General features: G+C 44.9%; 1 protein-coding gene across 1 annotated transcript in view; it reads right to left on the reverse strand.

The window, feature by feature from the left end:
* Window positions 1-10,178, reverse strand: part of LOC311244920 (sodium/potassium-transporting ATPase subunit alpha-1-like) — a 70,987-nt gene extending 60,809 nt beyond the window's left edge. Inside the window, 1 exon segment of the mRNA XM_084334616.1 lies at window positions 9,962-10,178. Coding sequence (XP_084190742.1) covers window positions 9,962-9,973 — 12 coding nt within the window. The 5' untranslated portion in view covers window positions 9,974-10,178.
* Between the last annotated feature and the right edge of the window lie 11,753 nt (window positions 10,179-21,931).

Genomic DNA, 21,931 nt, shown 5'->3' on the forward strand with positions numbered 1-21,931 from the left:
GACATACTGTAGATAGAGGGAGACCAAGAGAGAGAGACATACTGTAGATAGAGGGAGACCAAGAGAGAGAGACATACTGTAGATAGAGGGAGACCAAGAGAGAGAGAGACATACTGTAGATAGAGGGAGACCAAGAGAGAGACATACTGTAGATAGAGGGAGACCAAGAGAGAGAGACATACTGTATATAGAGGGAGACCAAGAGAGAGAGACATACTGTATAGAGGGAGACCAAGAGAGAGAGACATACTGTAGATAGAGGGAGACCAAGAGAGAGACATACTGTAGATAGAGGGAGACCAAGAGAGAGAGACACTGTATATAGAGGGAGACCAAGAGAGAGAGACATACTGTAGATAGAGGGAGACCAAGAGAGAGAGACATACTGTAGATAGAGGGAGACCAAGAGAGAGAGACATACTGTAGATAGAGGGAGACCAAGAGAGAGACATACTGTAGATAGAGGGAGACCAAGAGAGAGAGAGACATACTGTAGATAGAGGGAGACCAAGAGAGAGAGAGACATACTGTAGATAGAGGGAGACCAAGAGAGAGAGAGACATACTGTAGATAGAGGGAGACCAAGAGAGAGACATACTGTAGATAGAGGGAGACCAAGAGAGAGAGACATACTGTAGATAGAGGGAGACCAAGAGAGAGAGACATACTGTAGATAGAGGGAGACCAAGAGAGAGAGACATACTGTAGATAGAGGGAGACCAAGAGAGAGAGACATACTGTAGATAGAGGGAGACCAAGAGAGAGAGAGACATACTGTAGATAGAGGGAGACCAAGAGAGAGACATACTGTAGATAGAGGGAGACCAAGAGAGAGAGACATACTGTATATAGAGGGAGACCAAGAGAGAGAGACATACTGTAGATAGAGGGAGACCAAGAGAGAGACATACTGTAGATAGAGGGAGACCAAGAGAGAGAGACACTGTATATAGAGGGAGACCAAGAGAGAGAGACATACTGTATATAGAGGGAGACCAAGAGAGAGACATACTGTAGATAGAGGGAGACGAAGAGAGAGACATACTGTAGATAGAGGGAGACCAAGAGAGAGAGAGACATACTGTAGATAGAGGGAGACCAAGAGAGAGACATACTGTAGATAGAGGGAGACCAAGAGAGAGAGACATACTGTAGATAGAGGGAGACTAAGAGAGAGAGACATACTGTAGATAGAGGGAGACCAAGAGAGAGACATACTGTATAGAGGGAGACCAAGAGAGAGACATACTGTAGATAGAGGGAGACCAAGAGAGAGACATACTGTAGATAGAGAGAGACCAAGAGAGAGAGACATACTGTAGATGGAGGGAGACCAAGAGAGAGAGACATACTGTAGATAGAGGGAGACCAAGAGAGAGAGAGACATACTGTAGATAGAGGGAGACCAAGAGAGAGAGACACTGTAGATAGAGGGAGACCAAGAGAGAGAGAGAGACATACTGTAGATAGAGGGAGACCAAGAGAGAGAGACATACTGTAGATAGAGGGAGACCAAGAGAGAGAGAGACATACTGTAGATAGAGGGAGACCAAGAGAGAGAGACATACTGTAGATAGAGGGAGACCAAGAGAGAGAGAGAGACATACTGTAGATAGAGGGAGACCAAGAGAGAGAGACATACTGTAGATAGAGGGAGACCAAGAGAGAGAGACATACTGTAGATAGAGAGAGACCAAGAGAGAGAGACATACTGTAGATAGAGGGAGACCAAGAGAGAGACATACTGTAGATAGAGGGAGACCAAGAGAGAGACATACTGTAGATAGAGGGAGACCAAGAGAGAGAGACATACTGTAGATAGAGGGAGACCAAGAGAGAGAGACATACTGTATAGAGGGAGACCAAGAGAGAGAGACATACTGTAGATAGAGGGAGACCAAGAGAGAGAGACATACTGTAGATAGAGGGAGACCAAGAGAGAGAGACATACTGTAGATAGAGGGAGACCAAGAGAGAGACATACTGTAGATAGAGGGAGACCAAGAGAGAGAGACATACTGTATATAGAGGGAGACCAAGAGAGAGAGACATACTGTAGATAGAGGGAGACCAAGAGAGAGACATACTGTATAGAGGGAGACCAAGAGAGAGAGAGACATACTGTAGATAGAGGGAGACCAAGAGAGACATACTGTAGATAGAGAGAGACCAAGAGAGAGAGAGACATACTGTAGATAGAGGGAGACCAAGAGAGAGAGAGATACTGTAGATAGAGGGAGACCAAGAGAGAGAGACATACTGTAGATAGAGGGAGACCAAGAGAGAGAGATACTGTAGATAGAGGGAGACCAAGAGAGAGAGAGATACTGTAGATAGAGGGAGACCAAGAGAGAGAGAGACATACTGTAGATAGAGAGAGACCAAGAGAGAGAGACATACTGTAGATAGAGGGAGACCAAGAGAGAGAGAGACATACTGTAGATAGAGGGAGACCAAGAGAGAGACGGGGGATACATGGGGAGATAAGGAGAGAGTGAGACAGAGAGAAAGAGACAGACAGACAGAGAGGGAGACAGAGAGAGAGAAACAGAAAGAAAAACAGATAAAGAGGGAGACAGACAGAGAGAAACAGAGAAAGAGAAACACAGAGAGACAGATAGAGAGAGACAGACAGAGACAGATAGACAAGACAGACAGAGAAAGAGAGAGACAGATGGAGAGAGACACAGAGAAAGAGACAGATAGAGAGGGAGAGATAGATAGAGACAGACAGAGAGGGAGAGACAGACAGAGAGACAGACAGACAGACAGACAGAGAGAGAAACACAGAGAAAGAGACTGATAGAGGGAGAGAGAGACGGACAGAGAGAGAGGGAGAGAGAGAGACAGACGGAGAGAGAGAGACAGACAGAGAGAGAGGGAGAGAGACAGACAGAGAGAGAGGGAGAGAGACAGACAGAGAGAGAGGGAGAGAGAGACAGACAGAGAGAGAGGGAGAGAGAGAGACAGACGGAGAGAGAGAGACAGACAGAGAGAGAGGGAGAGAGACAGACAGAGAGAGAGGGAGAGAGACAGACAGAGAGAGAGGGAGAGAGAGACAGACAGAGAGAGAGGGAGAGAGACAGACAGAGAGAGAGGGAGAGAGAGACAGACAGAGAGAGAGGGAGAGAGACAGACAGAGAGAGAGGGAGAGAGAGACAGACAGAGAGAGAGGGAGAGAGACAGACAGAGAGAGAGGGAGAGAGACAGACAGAGAGAGAGGGAGAGAGAGAGACAGACGGAGAGAGAGAGACAGACAGAGAGAGAGGGAGAGAGACAGACAGAGAGAGAGGGAGAGAGACAGACAGAGAGAGAGGGAGAGAGACAGACAGAGAGAGAGGGAGAGAGAGACAGACAGAGAGAGAGGGAGAGAGACAGACAGAGAGAGAGGGAGAGAGAGACAGACAGAGAGAGAGGGAGAGAGACAGACAGAGAGAGAGGGAGAGAGAGACAGACAGAGAGAGAGGGAGAGAGACAGACAGAGAGAGAGGGAGAGAGAGACAGACAGAGTGCCGGTGAGGTGAGGTGCACCGTGCCTGTGTGATGAAAGGAGCCACTAACACACACTGACTGACCAGAACAAAGACTGATCCCTAGAAACACAGAGAGAGAGAGAGAGGGAGAGAGAGAGAGGGAGAGGGGATGGAGGAGGGCTGAAAGAAAGGATGAGAGGGAATGGAGGAAGAAAGAAAGAGGGAAAGTGTGAGACCGTTTAAGAGAAAGAGTGAAAGGACAGCCAGACAGACAGACAGATCGATAAGATATAGGAGAGAAAGGAGGGGAGGAGAAGAGAGAGAGATAGAGATGTGAAGAGAGGATAGAAGGAAGGTGTGATACGGGGGGACGATGAGGAGGGAAGAGAGGAGGAGAGAGGAGAGGAGCTTTAAAGGGGAACTATTTTACAATTTCTTTCACTATTTGGGCACTTTTACACAATTCCTGTGAGTCTATGGAACACCTCTGTAATATATATATTTTTTTTTATTCATTGTTTTGTATTTCTAATCAAGTCCTCAAAAACAGCATTTTTCTACCTCAAGATCTCGAGCTGTTTTGAGCCTGGGCTCCTAAACCACTGCGGAGCGTCGTCTTCCCCTGAACATTAACATGCAGCAGTGACTATAATATATTATGACATCACATATAGGCACATTTTCAAACGACTCAGTTCAGTGAGGGTGAATATTGTGAGAGGAGAATTGGAAGAATGCGCCAATATGAGAATTTTGAGACATAGATCATATTAATATAAGTTCACATAGCTAGGAAACAATGCTAAACACTCAAAAAGGCCATTTATAAGATAGTTCCCCTTTAAAATGACCACCAAACAGAAAGAGGTCTGGTAGGTCTTCTACTCTACTGTATGTACAGTTCCATTCTTATAATGGCTATGGCTCCGCCATTTTGGATCGGATTGCAACGGGGATTGTTGCTAAACGTTCACAGAAGGTAGACACACTAACTGCGCTCCGATCTATGCCAATAACGTTCAGTTTTGTGATAGAGAATCCAGAGAAATAAAAATAATTCATACACAAGTCATTTGCTTGCAGGAAGCTGGAATCGGCTAGGTAATGTAGTTTTTTCGAAATTCCAACGCTCATTGACAGCTCTGGATGCCCTCTCCTCATATGACTACAAACGAAGTTGAACTTGCGACGCAAATTCAAAATGACGGACATTCACTAAATTATGAAGACATTCCATAAACTAAAATTCTCACTAACAAGTTAGCCTATTGGTAAACAAACGTATTGTTGAAAATATACACTATGACTGCTGTTTTGACAGGATTAGGGTCTTCACTCTTGGCTACATTTGAAAAAAAAACATTATGTCATACAGTAGAGATTGATTTATAACGTGATGTCATCTGGGGTCCGCCGGCGGACCGCTCGGGCTAAAGAGGTTAACGGTCTAAGTAGCTCCTTCTGCACGTCTTTAACAACAGGTCCAAGTGTCTTTAACAACAGGTCCAAGTGTCTTTAACAACAGGTCCAAGTGTCTTTAACAACAGGTCTAAGTGTCTTTAACAACAGGTCCTAAGTGTCTTTACAGGTCCAAGTGTCTTCAACAGGTCCAAGTGTCTTTAACAGGTCTAAGTGTCTTTAACAGGTCTAAGTGTCTTCAACAGGTCTAACTAGCTCCTTCTGCATGTCTTCAACAGGTCTAAGTGTCTTCAACAGGTCCAAGTGTCTTTAACAGGTCTAAGTGTCTTTAACAGGTCTAAGTGTCTTCAACAGGTCTAACTAGCTCCTTCTCCATGTCTTCAACAGGTCCAAGTGTCTTTAACAGGTCCAAGTGTCTTTAACAGGTCTAAGTGTCTTTAACAGGTCTAAGTGTCTTCAACAGGTCCAAGTGTCTAACAGGTCTAAGTAGCTCCTTCTGCACGATTGCATTCATTTGCACAAGGACAACATTATCGGCGGGAAAGCAATTTCACACAAGACACGTTCTGTAGAAGCGTCCAATCACTGTGTTCTCCTGGTTCCCGTCAGGAATACCTATTCTAACTAAAAACACCTCTAGGTAACCATCTATATGTCAGCAAAGCAACATACTGGTCTCTTCCGTCATGGGAGAGTAGAGGAGGAAAGAGGAAAGGAAAGAGGAGAGGAGATGAGAAGAGAAGAGAGGGGGATGGCAGGGCTTTCACCACAGGAGAATGGGAGGAAAAAAACAGTAGCGCCACTAGCAGGCAAGAGGCCAAGAGAGAGAGAGAGAGAAAACGAGAGTGGGAGAGAAATGCCTCTTTTCCGAGTGTGCGGGTGAGAAAGAGAGTGTGAGAAAGAAAGAGTGAGTGAAAGAGAGAGTGAGTGAGTGAGTGAGTGAGAGAGAGAAAGAGAGTGAGTGAGTGAGAGAGAGGGAGAGAAAGAGTGAGTGAGAGAGGGAGGGAGGGAGAGAAAGAGGCAAACAAGAATGAGAGTCAAGTGAGTGAATGAATCTGCTTGGTTCTGCTTCACATCTCCCACCAGATACCCCCCTCTTTATCGCTCCATGTCCTCGCGGGCTGCATGTATAATGAGCAGCTCTGCAGGGAGTGGCCACTAGGCTGCGATTACTAGTTAAAACGTCTCAAAACCAACCAACCAGCCAGCCACCCTGCACGACAGTATATATAGGCGACCGTTCCCATCTAATATACTTCAATACATGTCCAAGTTCCTTGAAGGAACAAAGGCAGATCCGTAACGCCAGAAATTATATTTGACATGAAGAGGAACACCCTGAGAACCGTTTTTTTCTCTCTCTCTCTCTCTCTCTCTCTCTTTTTTTTTAACATGACATCTTGAGACACGCTCTCTCAAGGATCGTCTTCCTGGAGGGAGTAGCGGTCTTTTTACCCCCGGAGATAAGAATGAAAAGACGATTATGTGAATGGAAGAACTGCTTTGCGTGACAAACGCAACAAGATATGAATGTACGTGTCGTGTCGTACACTGAAAGTTAAACACGAGAAAATATGAATGTACACACCGACGGTCAAACACAACAAGATATGAATGTACACACACCAACACAGCCCCCCACAAACTGTGAAACAATGCAAAGAAAGAGACAGAGGGAAAGAGAGACAGGAGAAAAAGAGACGGACAGAGAGGGAGGGATCCGCCTACAAGGAAGCTTACTTCGCTTGAAAAGTGACGGTAACAAAACAACGTTTTTAGTCTCGAGAACAGTCAGTTTTTAAAAACTAGAATACAATGACAATAACAGTCCTGTCTACTAATAAAATATCGTCGTTATCGCAATAATCCAAACAGAATAACGGACCTAAAGTGTTTTTTTTTCTTCTTCCCAATGCTCTATTATTGTGGCAGGAAGAGGCTGGATGGTCTTGGATGTCCTCCACCCACAACAACGGCACAATACCGGGACAATGTTTCATTGAAACTTCGTCATCATTTAAAAAGAAGAATCACACGTTTTTTTAACACAAAACAGCCCAAAAAAAATACCACCGGGAGAATCCTGTAGGTTGGAAACATAACTATACCGTCTGAAATCTACACGTGAAATTAATTGTGTGAACCTGAAAAACACAGAATCCTGAAAACAAAAAAACTAAATAAATAAATCACATCAGTGTGGTAGTTTCAACTTCACAGTCTGAATCATCATCAGCAACAGTTAGTTACACCCCAGGTCACCTGACACGGGAATTAAACCCTTCCACTGCCGCACTATACCAAACGGTTAACCCTTTCACTGCGACAATACACAGAAGGTTAACCCCCTTTCACTGCCACACTACAGAAGGTTAACCCTTTTACTATCACACTACCGACGGTTAACCCTTTTGCTATCACACTACCGACGGTTAACCGAATGAGAATTTCCAATAAACACATTTGCCAAACAACAAAACTTTTCTAAAAAAAATTATAATAATTTGCAACCGTTGGAGATGGCGAGCTCGAGCCTGATGGAGAGACTGGAGCGGCTTGACTCTAATCTCGTGATTCGAGCTCGCAAGCTTTAATAACCCTTTCACTGCCACACTACAGAAGATTAACCCTTTACTATCACACTACAGAAGGTTAACCTTTCACTACCACACTACAGAAGGTTAACCTTTCACTACCACACTACATAAGATTAACCCTTTACTATCACACTACAGAAGGTTAACCTTTCACTACCACACTACAGAAGGTTAACCCTTTACTATCACCGGTTAACCGTCGTCGGTAGTTAATGTGATAGTAAAGGGTTAACCTTCTGTAGTGTGGTAGTGAAAGGTTAACCTTCTGTAGTGTGGTAGTGAAAGGGTTAACAGTCTGTAGTGTGGTAGTGAAAGGTTAACCTTCTGTTGATTGATTGAAAACTTTATTAACAGATTGCAGAATGGGTACAATACAGTACAGCTCAATACACACAATTGTTAAGGGGATGCAGACCAGAGAAAGACTTTCGTCTGGTTTACATCAGGGTCCCCCATTTTCAATTAATCAGGACATATATGACATACAGATAGACAGTACTGCGATCTATACATTTATGACATACCAGATTTGCAAATACAGTACTGTTTGTTACAAAAAGAGTCCAGAAAAGAGAGTATAGACATTTGACGTAAAAACTGTACATTGGAGGGGTGGGGGGGGGGGGGGGGGGGGGGTTGGGTAGGAGGGGTGGGAACACTGTACAACTGTACAAGCAAAACTGTACATTGGAATATTGACAAAACCATGCTTGGTCATTTACTGTACATTGGAGGGGGTTGGGTTGGGACATTTACAGGGGCAGTTTCGAATTGCAGTCTCCCGTAGGTGTTCTTTGAGAGTGGTTTTGAAAGTGGGTAGTGATTCACATTCCTTTACAGCTTTGGGTAGGGCGTTCCACATTGATGTGGCATAATTGCGAAACGTGTTTAGTCCCTTGTTTGAGCCGAATCTGGGTGTAACATGATTTGTGGAGCTCCCTCTGGTGTTGTGATCGTGGTATTCACTGACCTTTGGGAAGTATTTTGACATGTACATGGGTACCTTGGTCGTGTAGTGTATCTTGTAGACCAGGCCCATTGCAAGTCGCTGTACTCTGTCGTCTACTCTAAGCCATCCTAGGTTGTCAAAGTGAGCAGGGGTGAGGTGGGTGGGTTTTAGGACTCGCAGAGATGCATTCCTCATGGGACGGGGTTGCACGTAGTGCAGCCAAAGTTTTGTGAGCAAAAGCGCACGGATGTGCACGGCACGCACGTGCACACAGGAATGCGCTGCACTCGCTAAGTACCCACCTGGCCTACTTTGCATATCAATAGCGCCGGTCGTCAGGTGTGTTAATACGTTCTCAGATACATTCACACAGAACTTGTGAATAAAATGTGTTACATTCCATTCGTAGAGGCAATTAGGCACAGTCTTTAGTTTGTGCTTAAGCGAGGGAACATTTATGCGCACGCGCCCATGAGTGCACGTGGCGTCATTAGCGTGCGTGCAACCATAGTTGATATGAAGAACACAAGGAGTGAGGTCAAGTAGTAGTCTGACCAGTTTGTTTTGTGATGTTTGTAATTTTGTTTTTAGCGCCTTTGAGGTGCTTTGGTACCATGAGGTGCAAGCATAGTCGTAGTACCCTTGAATGAGTGCTCCTGCCAGAGTCTTCAGGGTATTCTTGTTTACCAGAGAGGAGATCCGGTACAATAATCGAGTTCTGTAGTGTGGTAGTGAAAGGTTAACCTTCTGTAGTGTGATAGTAAAGGGTTAATCTTATGTAGTGTGGTAGTGAAAGGTTAACCTTCTGTAGTGTGGTAGTGAAAGGGTTACAAAAAAAATCTAACCCTAACTAACCTTACTGTCATGCACTTGTCCTAATAAACTAACCTACACTGTAGCACTCAACACTTTTTGTAGGAAGTTGTGACCTTCCTGATGATGACTTGTCGTACAGAACTTGTAAGTCGCTTTGGATAAAAGCGTTCAGCTAAATGACTAAATGTAAATGTAACCTTCTGTAGTGTGGCAGTGAAAGGGTTATTAAAGCTCGCGAGCTCGAATCACGAGACCAGTAGAGTCAAGCCGCTCCATGATGGGGCTCGAGCTCGTCATCATCATCTCCCAACGGTTGCAAAAAAAATTGTTTTGTTTGGGAAAAAAACTTGTTTGTTTGTTGGAAATTCTCGCGTTGCGATGTCATTTTGAAAAAGCCTCACATCTCCCCTTCTATACATATAGTAGAAAATACCTCTTTCTGTCCTAAACTGGCGACCTACCAGATGAAGATGAAAAACGATATTGGGAGAAAAAAAATATATATATATATATATTTCAACGCGAAAGTCTACGCAGACTTCTTGAAGGCTGTCATGTCACTACTGACTACTACACGACGACGCTGCGTGGCTTTATTTAATAACGACCACTTGTTTGAATGGAGGAGTTCAGTAGCAGCACAGACACAAGGTGTCTGAAGAAGAAGAAGTGACTTTACAACACAAACAAGAAGAAGAAATACTTACTCCTCTTCCCATGGTTGCTGCGCGGTCTCTTCCGACCAGATCCCGGTGTGTATGTATAATTTTTTTTTAAATTAAATGTGGCCTTTATTTTATTAAAAAAAACAAAATTACAAAAAAAATATGGATGTTTTTGTTTCTCCTCTTCTTCTTCTTCTTCCGCCACACCACGTCACGTGTCACTCACTCCGCCACCAGGACACCAGGCATCCGAGCTCGCGGACCGCGCGGCAGAACCCTCCGCTACTTATAGACGACGTTTGTGACGTCAGCGCCGTTTGCCATGGTAACCCTTCTTCTTCTTCACCAACGGGGGGGGGGGGGGGCGGAGCGACCACCATAGTGTTGGGCGTTATTCTCTCTCTCTCTCTCTCTATTTCCCCCTCTCTCTCTCTCTCTCTCTCTCTCTCTCTCTCTCTCTCTCTCTCTCTCTTTCTCTCTCTCTTTCTCTCTCTCTCTCCCTCCCTCTCTCTCTCAACTCGACATGAAACACACACACAATGCACATTGCGTGTCTCCAGACTGTTAATCTATCTATCTGTGTGTGTGCGTGTGTGTGTAGTGAATTAAGTATCTATTTTACTTGTGTTTTCATCTAATGTTAATCTGCATGGCAGAGCTGAACACATGAAGCCATATCACTGTTCTATATAGGTTTCTGTCCTCACCTGAGAAGAGAGAGAGAGACGGAGAGTGGTAGAGAGAGAGAGAGATGACAGACAGACATATAGAGTAGTAGAGAGTGGCAATCAATCAACTATGAATTGAGAATGGGCGACCCTGATGTAAACAAGACGAAAGTCTTTCTGGTCTGCATCCTCTTAGCAGTTGTGTGTATTGACGCCGTACTGTATAATACAGTATACAGGAGATGGAGGGGGAGAGAGAGGTTCCTGTTCTCTCTTGAATGAATAAATTAATGAAAACTGTATTGTCTGTATTGTACCCATTCTGCAATCTGTTAAATAAAGTTTTCATTCATTCAAGAGAGAGAGAACAGGAACCTCTCTCTCCCCCTCCATCTCCACAGTCAGAGTTAATCACAGATAGACACAACGTATTGACAACTGTGGGACTGATTGAATTGATTGATTGAAAACTTTATTAACAGATTGCAGAATGGGTACAATACAGTACAGCTCAATACACACAATTGTTAAGGGGATGCAGACCAGAGAAAGACTTTCGTCTTGTTTACATCAGGGTCCCCCATTTTCAATTCATCAGGACATATATGACATACATGACATACAGATAGTCAGTACTGCTACATCTATACATTTATGACATACCAGATTTGCAAATACAGTACTGTTTGTGATACAGAAGGAGTCAAGAAAAGGGAGTGTATACATTTGACGTAGAAACTGTACATTGGAGGAGGTTGGGTGGGGGGGGTTGGGTACGTTGGGATATTGACAACCATACTGGGTAATTTACATTGGAGGTGGTTGGGGGGGGGGGGGGGGCACACTGTATAAACAAGCAAAACTGTACATTGAGGGGGGGGGGGGGGGACACTGTACAAACAAACAAAATTGTACATTGGACTATTGACAAAACCATACTAGGTAAATGACTGTACATTGGAGGGGGTTGGGTTAGGATATTTACAGGGGCCAGTGTTGAATTGCAGTCTCCCGTAGGTGTCCCTTGAGAGAGGTTTTGAAAGTGGGTAGTGATCCACATTCCTTTACAGCTTTGGGTAGGGCGTTCCACATTGATGTGGCATAATTGCGAAACGTGTTTAGTCCCTTATTTGAGCCGAATCTGGGTTTAACATGATTTGTGGAGCTCCCTCTGGTGTTGTGATCGTGGTATTCACTGACCGGACTCAACAACAATTATGTCCGTAGTTGGATCTTCGTAATCAATTTACCGTAGCTTTAATAGCGAAACGCAGAGTAATAAAGTGCATGTGTATAGGTTTAAATGGGGGACCCTGATGTAAACAGGACGAAAGTCTTTCTCTGGTCTGCATCCCCTTAACAATTGTTTGTATTGAGCCGTACTGTATTGTAACCCATTCTGCAATCTGTTAATAAAGTTTTCAATCAATCAATACATGAGCTTTGGCTGAGAGGAGTGCTCTCATGCGGAGCAGCTAGGAGTCACTGAGGTATAGAAGGGGAGTAGAGGGGGTGGGGGTGAGATGTAAACGATTGTTGGGACAAACAAAGGGATTCCTCCATAACCCACAAGACTGTGAATGTGAGAATGTGCCCCCCCCCCCCCCCCCCCAGGGTAGGTATACCTGAAAGTATTCACTTCATGCATTCTAGATAATGAGGATTGATTGAAAATGTTATTAACACTTTGGCTGCCGGAAAACGCCTAAACACGTCATTCCCGGCCATGCTCAAGTTGCCGAAGACGCCTTACAGCGTCTTTAATATCAATATTTCAAAAATCTGGGATCGGATTCATATTTCCCCTCCGCTGGCCTGAGATCCACCAGGAGGACCCACTGAGCTCTCTGGCGGTTCAGGAGCGCCATCTGGTGACCGATCGGCGCAATCGCTTAACAGGAAGTGCTACGGAGATTGTGCTGGTCGCCGTATTACTTCCGGGCACTAGCTATAGGTTCCGGGACTCGATCTCGACACACTACATAGCGATCGATTGCCAATAACTCGATAAACAACATGATTTGGACGTATATACCATTATACAAGCTGGAGATGGACCGGGTAAATCTACATCCCATAATGATAAAATGTCTACTCTACGATGATCGCCCAACGGCGCGCGGAGACTGGGGTGAGTTTTAGCGTGTAAAGTTACCGTCTTCGATACTAACTGCTATTATCAACATTTGACCCACATTAGATGATTGGTATAACGCTGCCCACGGAATTATAAACGCCCCCTAGCCCATCCGGTCAACATCAGATGACGTGTAGTAACTTCTAGAAGTACGTCTAGTTGGAATTTTTTATATCGCGCTGATTGCCATAAAACTGTATTGCATCATCAATATAATGTATTTGGGGCTATAGATCACGTTCTGGAGAAAGCTGCAGAAAGAGATGAAAACATACTTATACATTAGACCATACTTTACTATGAATATGTGAATGAAAAAGTTTAACGTTGCTACACAATGAACAATACATATAGGACTTTGAATGGGCCCTAATAATGGCAATGTAGCAATAGAATTTAAAAAGTTATAGCCCTGCAAAGAAGGGGACTTTCTCTATAGACAAATAGAGCCGGCAACCTACGGTTGATAATGAATTTAACCCATGGCAGCCAAAGTGTTAAGATTGCAGAATGTGTACAATACAGTACGGCTCAATACACACAATTTTTTTTATCCACTTTTTCTCCCATTTTCTATATTTTTCTCCCATCCCAATTTCGTATCGTCCAATTCAACCCTCCCCTGTCACGAACGCTGTTTCTTGCCTCCCACAAGCCGGCTGCAATGTGGACTAAGTCATACATAGCACAAGTCCCCTCCGGTACTTGAGGTAACAGCAGTCGCATCTTTTCACCTGCGCAGCTCGATCTCTCAGTGGCGAGGAGTAACGCGTGGGAGGCTCACGCTGCCCCCGACACTTCCTGATTCTACTGCGCAGGCGCACCAACCGACCTGTAGGAGTCGCTGTCCACAACGCCCGATCCCCACCCATCAGTTTCCCACCCCCTAATACGGCCAATGTGTATTAGTATGGACGGCCAGCTAAACTGAAAGCAATGTGGAGCGCTGGGCTCGAACAGGCAAGCCCAGCGTCTCCGTCATACGTGGGGAGCGCCTTGCCCACTACGCCACGTAGCCGCCCTAATACACACAATTGTTAAGGGGATGCAGACCAGAGAAAGACTTTCGTCTTGTTTACATCAGGGTCCCCCATTTTCAATTCATCATAACATACATGACATACATGACATACAGGTAGGTAGACAGTACTGTTACATCTAGACGTTTATGACATACCAGATCTACAAATATACAGTACAAAAAGAGTCTAAAAAGAGAGTATATATACATTTGAGGGGGAAGAAACTGTACATTGGAGGAGGTTGGGTAGGCTGGGTGGGGGGGAAACTGTACATTGGAGGAGGTTGGGTAGGCTGGGTGGGGGGGAAACTGTACATTGGAGGAGGTTGGGTAGGCTGGGTGGGGGGGGGGAACTGTACATTGGAGGAGGTTGGGTAGGCTGGGTGGGGGGGAAACTGTACATTGGAGGAGGTTGGGTGTGTGGGGTGGGGGGGGGGTTTGGTAGGCAGGGTGGGGGGGTGGGGGGGAAACTGTACATTGGAGGGGGTTGGGTTTGGACATTTACAGGGGCCAGTTTCGAATTGCAGTCTCCCGTAGGACACTTCCAGCCACTGTGATGTGCAGACTACATGTAAAAAAGGATTTTGCAGGTATGTACAGACAGATGTGGATAAATATAGTTATATGCAGGTGTATAAGTAGGTAAGGATTATATGCTTACTTAAACACAACATATACTTGACACTACGTGAACACAGGATGACAACGGTGCAAGTGGGCAGGACATGAGGAGGGCAGTGAAATGATCTATTCTTATCCTAACGGATTTATGCTTCCGCGTTCGCGTTTTGCGCTCTGATTGGCCACTGACGTTTCTGGTCGCGCCAATCGTGTGACGGCAAGTTCTTTCGCCGGTTAAGCTTAGGCGACTCTTTCGAAGTTGGTTAAGGTTAGAGTTTGTCTTAGAGCAGGGCGATAGAACACCAGCTCTGATTCCAAACTCTAACCTTAACCAACTTCGAAAGAGTCGCCTAAGCTTAACCAGTGATAAACTAGGCGTTAGGTAGTTTGCAGGCTGTTCGAGGCGGGAAATGGGCGCGTCACGCGATTGGGCGCACATGTCACATGACCAGAAACGTCAGTGGCCAATCAGATCGCACCAGAAACGTCAGTGGCCAATCAGATTCGCAAAACGCGAACGCGGAAGCATAAGTCCGTTAGGATAAGAATAGACGCGGGCAGGACATGAGGAGGGCAGTGAAATTATGACGAATAATGAGTCAAGTATCCACTAGAGCAGGGGTCGACGACCTTAGGCACGCAGGAGGGGGGCTGGTGGTATTACATCTACGGTGAACACCGTCTCTGCCGAAGTGCCCCTGAGCAAATCACTGACACACCACCAAACACTGCTCCGTGGATGTTCCACTGCAGGCAACCCTGGGCTCTGACCTCTGACCTATCTAATGAAACACACACTGTATGGGGGGGGGGGGGGGGGGGGGGGCTGTATGGATGTTTAACTAGGAGGGATATGGAAAGTATTGGAGGCCAGTCAGTATATAGAGTATTCTAGACCTTTATCAGTGACTTGGAAAATGGGGGACCCTGATGTAAACGAGACGAAAGTCTTTCTCTGGTCTGCATCCCCTTAACAATTGTGTGTATTGAGCCGTACTGTATTGTACCCATTCTGCAATCTGTTAAATAAAGTGTTCAATCAATCAATCAATCACTTGAAGGCCAGTCAGCATAGAGAGTATTCTAGACCTTTATCAGTGACTTGGAGGCCATACGCTTAAATATTAAATACATATTCCATTTTTCTTTCTCTCTCTGACAGCATGCAGCATGAATACTATCACAAATACAATATCTTTCTGATTCACAGATGGAATCCCAGCAAGCCCTGGCACTGTGTAGGTGTGTGTGTGTGTGTGTGTGTGTGTGTGTGTGTGTGTGTGTGTGTGTGTGTGTGTGTGTGTGTGTGTGTGTGTGTGTGTGTGTGTGTGTGTGCATGCATGTGCTTGTGTGTGAGTGTACGTGCGTGTGTTTGTGTGTAGGTGGATGTACAGTACATGCTGATAGGTGTGTGTGTGTGTGCAAGAGAGTGAATTTGTGTGTGTGTACATGCTTGTATCTGTTCAAAGTATGTTCTAAAAATAGCCTAGATCTTATTTAGACACGGAGAGAGAGAGATCTTAATGAGTTGTCATGGCAACAGGCCCATTCTGGTGGCCCCACTGTGTGAACCCTCTCTCTCTCTCTCTCTCTCTCTCATTTTCTCTGTCTCTGTCTCCCTCTCTCTGTCTCAATATCTCTCACTCTCTGTTTCTCTGTCTCTCTCTCTCTTTCTCAGAGATAACTCAAACTTTGTACAAACATAATAAAGATAGAAATAATGACATAGAACTGGTTGATTGATTGATGGATTTATAGTCCCTGAACTCCCTCTCATGGTCTCTCTTTCTCTCTCGTTCTCACGCACAAATGCAGGCACAAATGTTTCTGTATGTGAAGCCATCTGTGATATCCAGCTGTGCACTCATGCACACGCACACACACGCACACACACACACAAACACACAGGTCAACCTGTGTAAACAGACTTGATAGCTCTAAAGCGTGAGGGGTTGAGAAGGTGTCATTGAGTCATGGTGTTCTACTCGATCAACCCTGCTATCAGAAGGTCTCATTGAGTCATGGTGTCCTACTCTAATTAACCCTGGTTTACAGGTTTTATTTTATATTTGTGAGTGTTTCGTACAGACTGTGAAATGGCCCCTGTGTTGTCAATTAATCTGCTGCATAACCTTCTGTGGTTTCCTTCCTCCCCCATAGCCGTGTGCCCAGGACCGTGATAATGAACCGATCGGTGAATGAATGGACGCAGCTGTGTGGAGTTTGGGTTGATTGTGGGAGGACCCGCCCCCTAGTCCTTGAACCTGTTCTCAGGGCCGTTTCTAGCTTTTTGGGGGCCCCATGCGAAATGTTGTTTGGGGGCCCCTATTTTGTGAAACTAATATGGTGGGGGGATTCCAAACCCTTTAACACATTGGGCGCCATGCATTGTGCCCATCATTATGCCCTCTCTGCTGTAAGCCAATGGAAATGTTTACCTTCTTTGCAGGGCTATAACTTTTTAAATATTATAGCTATATCTGCATTACTATGGCCCATTCAACATCGGGTATCTATATCGTTCCGGATGTGGGAACGTTATATTTTTTCATTCATACATTGTTGTGTTAATACTTAATACCGTCGAGAATATAAGTATGTTTTTAAGCTTTTCTGCTGTAATTCCAAAAACGCTAGTTATAGGCCCTGAAGCATATGATAGATTATCGATTGGCATTTCTTTCCTATACACGCTATATTAAAAAATTCAAATGTATATGATCGGTATACATTATGCTTCATCATGCGTGAAGGAAAGGGGGGGGGGTCGTTTATAATTCCTTGATCGTCAGTAACGGCTTTATTTAGTATAGGTTGATATATTGATCAGACTGATTGCAAACAAAGAAATGGACAATCAAGCTGAAAGTAACGTTATTTTCCTCTTACCGTTCGCCGATGAGACTGGAGGAAAAATATCCCAATTATTTGACGTCGATCTGCTAGATCCATTTCCGGTTTGTATGACGCAATAAACGCTGAAATCATATCGATTATTGCGTTTAGAAAGCGATCCAAATACACTCGAGTGTGTATATTGATCCACGTAACAATATATCTCGGGCGGAGGAATTTCCTCGATGCACCGATCGCCACTTCCGGTTTGGCGTGAGTGTAACTCGCCCGACCATCCACCAGGCGGCGGTATTGAGGCGTTGCAATATCAGAACAGGGTCTGGCTGGGCGGCTACGTGGTGCAGTGGGCAAGGCGCTCACCACGAATACTGGAGACGCTGGGTTCGCCTGTTCGAGCCCAGCGCTCCACATTGCTTTCAGTTTAGCTGGTCCTCTGTACTAATACACATTGGCAGTATTAGGGGGTGGGAAACTGATGGGTGGGGATCGGGCGTTGTGGACAGCGACTCCTACAGGTCGGTTGGTGCGCCTGCGCAGTAGAATCAGGAAGCGATGGGGGCGGCGCCCCTCCAAAGCGCAGACCCCTGACGCTGAAAGATCGCGCCGCGCAGGTGAAAAAATGCAACTGCTGTTACCTCGAGTATCGGAGGGGACTCGTGCTATGTATGACTTAGTCCACATTGCAGCCGGCTTGTGGGAGGCAAGAAACAGCGTTCGAGACAGGGGAGGGTTGAATTGGATGATATGAAATTGGGATGGGAGAAAAATAGAAAAATGGGAGAAAAAGTAGATAAAAAAAAAAGAACAGGGTCTGGCTGCGATCCGGAGGGAGGCTGGATGAATTATGAATGCCATGGCGAAAAAATGAAATATTGATCCCAAACACGTGATACGCCGTTGTTGCCGTTCAACGCATGGCGGGCAATAACGATTTACGCCGTTCTTGGCGCACAATGTGTTAAGGTGAGCATGCATTTAACATTTAAATGCATCAATCTGGTGCACTTTAAGGCCATGTCCAGACTAAAACGATTTTGGTCGTTTTAGGCAAAGTATTTGATCGTTTGCACCGTTCTGCCACACGGAAATGCGTTCTGGCAGCCTGAAGACGGTACTTTCTGATACCAGCTCCCAGAGTGCGCAATTCTGAAGACGCCCCCCACTTGCCCCGCTGAGCAAGCGCCGAGACCTGACCTGTAGGCGTCGCTGTCCACAACGCCAGATTTCCACCCTCCAGCTTTCCACCCCCTAATACAGCCAATTGTATTAGTGAGAACGGCCAGCCAAGCTGGTGGCACGCTGGGAGCTGGATTCGAACATGCGAATCCAGTGTCTCCCAGCGTTGGTGACGAACGCAATCTCCGCTATGCCACCTGACCGCCCCCTCATTTTAGTTTATTTTAACATAAGGTATGTTGATGTGTCAGAGACAGAGACAACTGTTGTGAAAATGATGACTAAACCCCTTTGATCACTATCCCCCTGAATATCAACACAATGCTTAAATTCTTCTTTGAATCAAAGTGAACCAACGTTGCTCTTAGAAGATGCTTCTTTGAAACAAAGTGAACCAACGTTGCTCTTAGAGGAAGCTTCTTTGAATCAACGTGAACCAATGTTTCTCTTAGAGGAAGCTTCTTTGAATCAAAGTGAACCAACGAGGAAGCTTCTTTGAAACAAAGTGAACCAACGTTGCTCTTAGAGGAAGCTTCTTTGAAACAAAGTGAACCAACGTTGCTCTTAGAGGAAGCTTCTTTGAAACAAAGTGACCCAACGTTGCTCTTAGGCCATGGTTAGACTAGTGTATTCCTGGCGTTTTTTTATACGTTTTTGACAACGTTTGATGTCCCTATTACACAGAAATGCGTTTTTTTTTGCGTTTTTTTGTGGATACGGCTGAAACGCAAAATTGTGTTTGCGTTTGGAGATACGCAAAAAAAACGAATCGACAACAGTGTGTAGTCAGCACGCTAGCCGTTGTTGCGAAAACGCCCATGCGCAGTAGATACCATCTGCGTGCCCTTCCGGTGACAACAGTGTGTGTGTTTGGGACATAGCTCCGTGTGACCGTGTCCCAAATAGCTTCAGCTACCATGTGTTGTCAAGTTATTGTTATAAGGACCCCAGTCCAAGCTACAACAGTCTGCATTCCCTTAACAATTGTTTGTATTGAGCCGTATTGTATTGTACCCATATGCAATATGTTAAATAAAGTTTACATCCATTCATTCTGCTAGCATTGAATGAATGAATGAATGAATGAAAACTTTATTTAACAGATTGCAGAATGGGTACAATACAGTACGGCTCAATACATACAATTGTTAAGGGGATGCAGACCTGAGAAAGACGTTTGTCTTGTTTCCATCAGGGTCCCCCATTTTCAATTCATATAGACATATATGACATACATGACATACAGATAGTCAGTACTGCTACATCTATACATTTATGACATACCAGATTTGCAAATACAGTACTGTTTGTGATACAGAAGGAGTCAAGAAAAGGGAGTATATACATTTGATGTAGAAACTGTACATTGGAGGAGGTTGGGTGGGGGGGGGTTGGGTACATTGGGATATTGACAACCATACTGGGTAATTTACATTGGAGGTGGTTGGGGGGGGGGGGGGGGGCCGGGGGACACACTGTATAAACAAGTAACACTGTACATTGAGGGGGGGGGGGGAGGAGACACTGTACAAACAAACACAATTGTACATTGAACTATTGACAAAACCATACTAGGTAAATGACTGTACATTGGAGGGGGTTGGGTTAGGATATTTACAGGGGCCAGTGTTGAATTGCAGTCTCCCGTAGGTGTCCCTTGAGAGAGGTTTTGAAAGTGGGTAGTGATCCACATTCCTTTACAGCTTTGGGTAGGGCGTTCCACATTGATGTGGCATAATTGCGAAACGTGTTTAGTCCCTTATTTGAGCCGAATCTGGGTTTAACATGATTTGTGGAGCTCCCTCTGGTGTTGTGATCGTGGTATTCACTGACCTTTGGGAAGTATTTTGACATGTACATGGGTACCTTGGTCGTGTAGTGTATCTTGTAGACCAGGCCCATTGCAAGTTGTTGTACTCTGTCGTCTACTCTAAGCCATCCTAGGTTGTCAAAGTGGGCAGGGGTGAGGTGGGTTCTAGGAGTAAGGTCAAGCAGTAGTCTGACCAGTTTGTTTTGAGATGTTTGTAATTTTGTTTTTAGCGCCTTTGAGGTGCTTTGGTACCATGAGGTGCAAGCATAGTCGTAGTACCCCTGAATGAGTGCTCCTGCCAGAGTCTTCAGGGTGTTCTTGTTTACCAGAGAGGAGATCCGGTACAAGAATCGAGTTCGTTGGTTGACTTTTTTTATTACATTGGATGCCATTTTGTCACAGGAGAGATTAGCCTCTAGGATGGAACCCAGGTAGGTAATTTCATCTTTCCTTGTGACAATATTGTCACCCACTGTAACTGAGAAGCCGTCGGTCTTGCTGAGTTTGTTATTTGAACCGAAGAGAATGGACTCTGTTTTGCCCATGTGTAATGATAGTTTGTTATCAGCGAGCCATATGCAGATTCTGCCTAGTTCCGAGCTGAGGGTTTTTTCAACCTGTAACTTGTTCTTGTCAGAGACCAGCAGGGCTGAGTCGTCCGCAAACAGGAACAAGTTGCAGTCACAAGCTGACGACATGTCATTTGCATAAATTAGGAACAGTAGCGGTCCTAGTATGCTTCCTTGTGGAACACCACAGCTCACTGTGAGGGGGGGGGTAGGGTACCGTTTACCTCCACCATCTGTTCCCTCCCCTCAAGGTAGGATTGCATCCAGCTCACTGATAGACCGATTGCATGAGCAGCTGGCTAACGTGAGCTATCAGGATTCAGACCCTGTTAGCTCAGAGCTCCTCTTTCAACTTAACAAGCATTAAACAAAATGGCCCAGTCATCTATTCACCTTTGTTTAATACACACAGCGTTGTCTCTAATGTTATCTAACTACTGATAGCTCGCAATATCATCAGTTTTGGTGCTGGCTAAGTAGCGTGAGCTAACGTTAGCTTCTAGCCACAATGCTATATTGTTATAATGGCATACTCCATTGACGTTAGCATGCAGCTAACAATGCTACCGATCGTTTTTTAGACTAAACTATCCGCTCTTGGTGGTCAGGCAGAACACACAGTGAATGTATCCGTTTTGTTTATTGCACTTTTATTAGGCTTTGCTGAAAAATAATTGCTGCATTGAGTAAATAGGCAAGATGGTGCCTTATTGACCTCTTTGCTGGAGCTTCCAGGAAGTGTATTGGCACATTCGTTCTGATTGGTTGAAATTGCCTTCATGTTTGCCACCTACTGCCACCTACTGCTTTGGCAGTGTACTACATCAGTGTGCTCGGGTGACAAAAACGAAAAAAAAAAACGAAAGTGTGACTCGAGGCGCACGACGTCGCGGCGATACGCATATGAAAACAATTCGAAGATGATACGAAAGGTGTAACCGCCGCCTTAGAGGAAGCTTCTTTGAAACAAAGTGAACCAACGTTGCTCTTAGAGGAAGCCTCTTCAGGGTAGGAGCACCACAGACAAACAGATAATTTCTAGTTTCAAACAGCGCTCCAGGGATCCAGTCTTCTCTTGTAACACTTTATGTATTCAATACTAAACATATATCGTACTTTATGTATTCAATACTAAAGATATATTGTACTTTATT

The sequence above is a fragment of the Notolepis coatsorum genome (genome assembly GCF_963971535.1).
Source record: "Notolepis coatsorum genome assembly, chromosome: 1".
Classification (NCBI taxonomy): Eukaryota; Metazoa; Chordata; class Actinopteri; order Aulopiformes; family Paralepididae; genus Notolepis; species Notolepis coatsorum.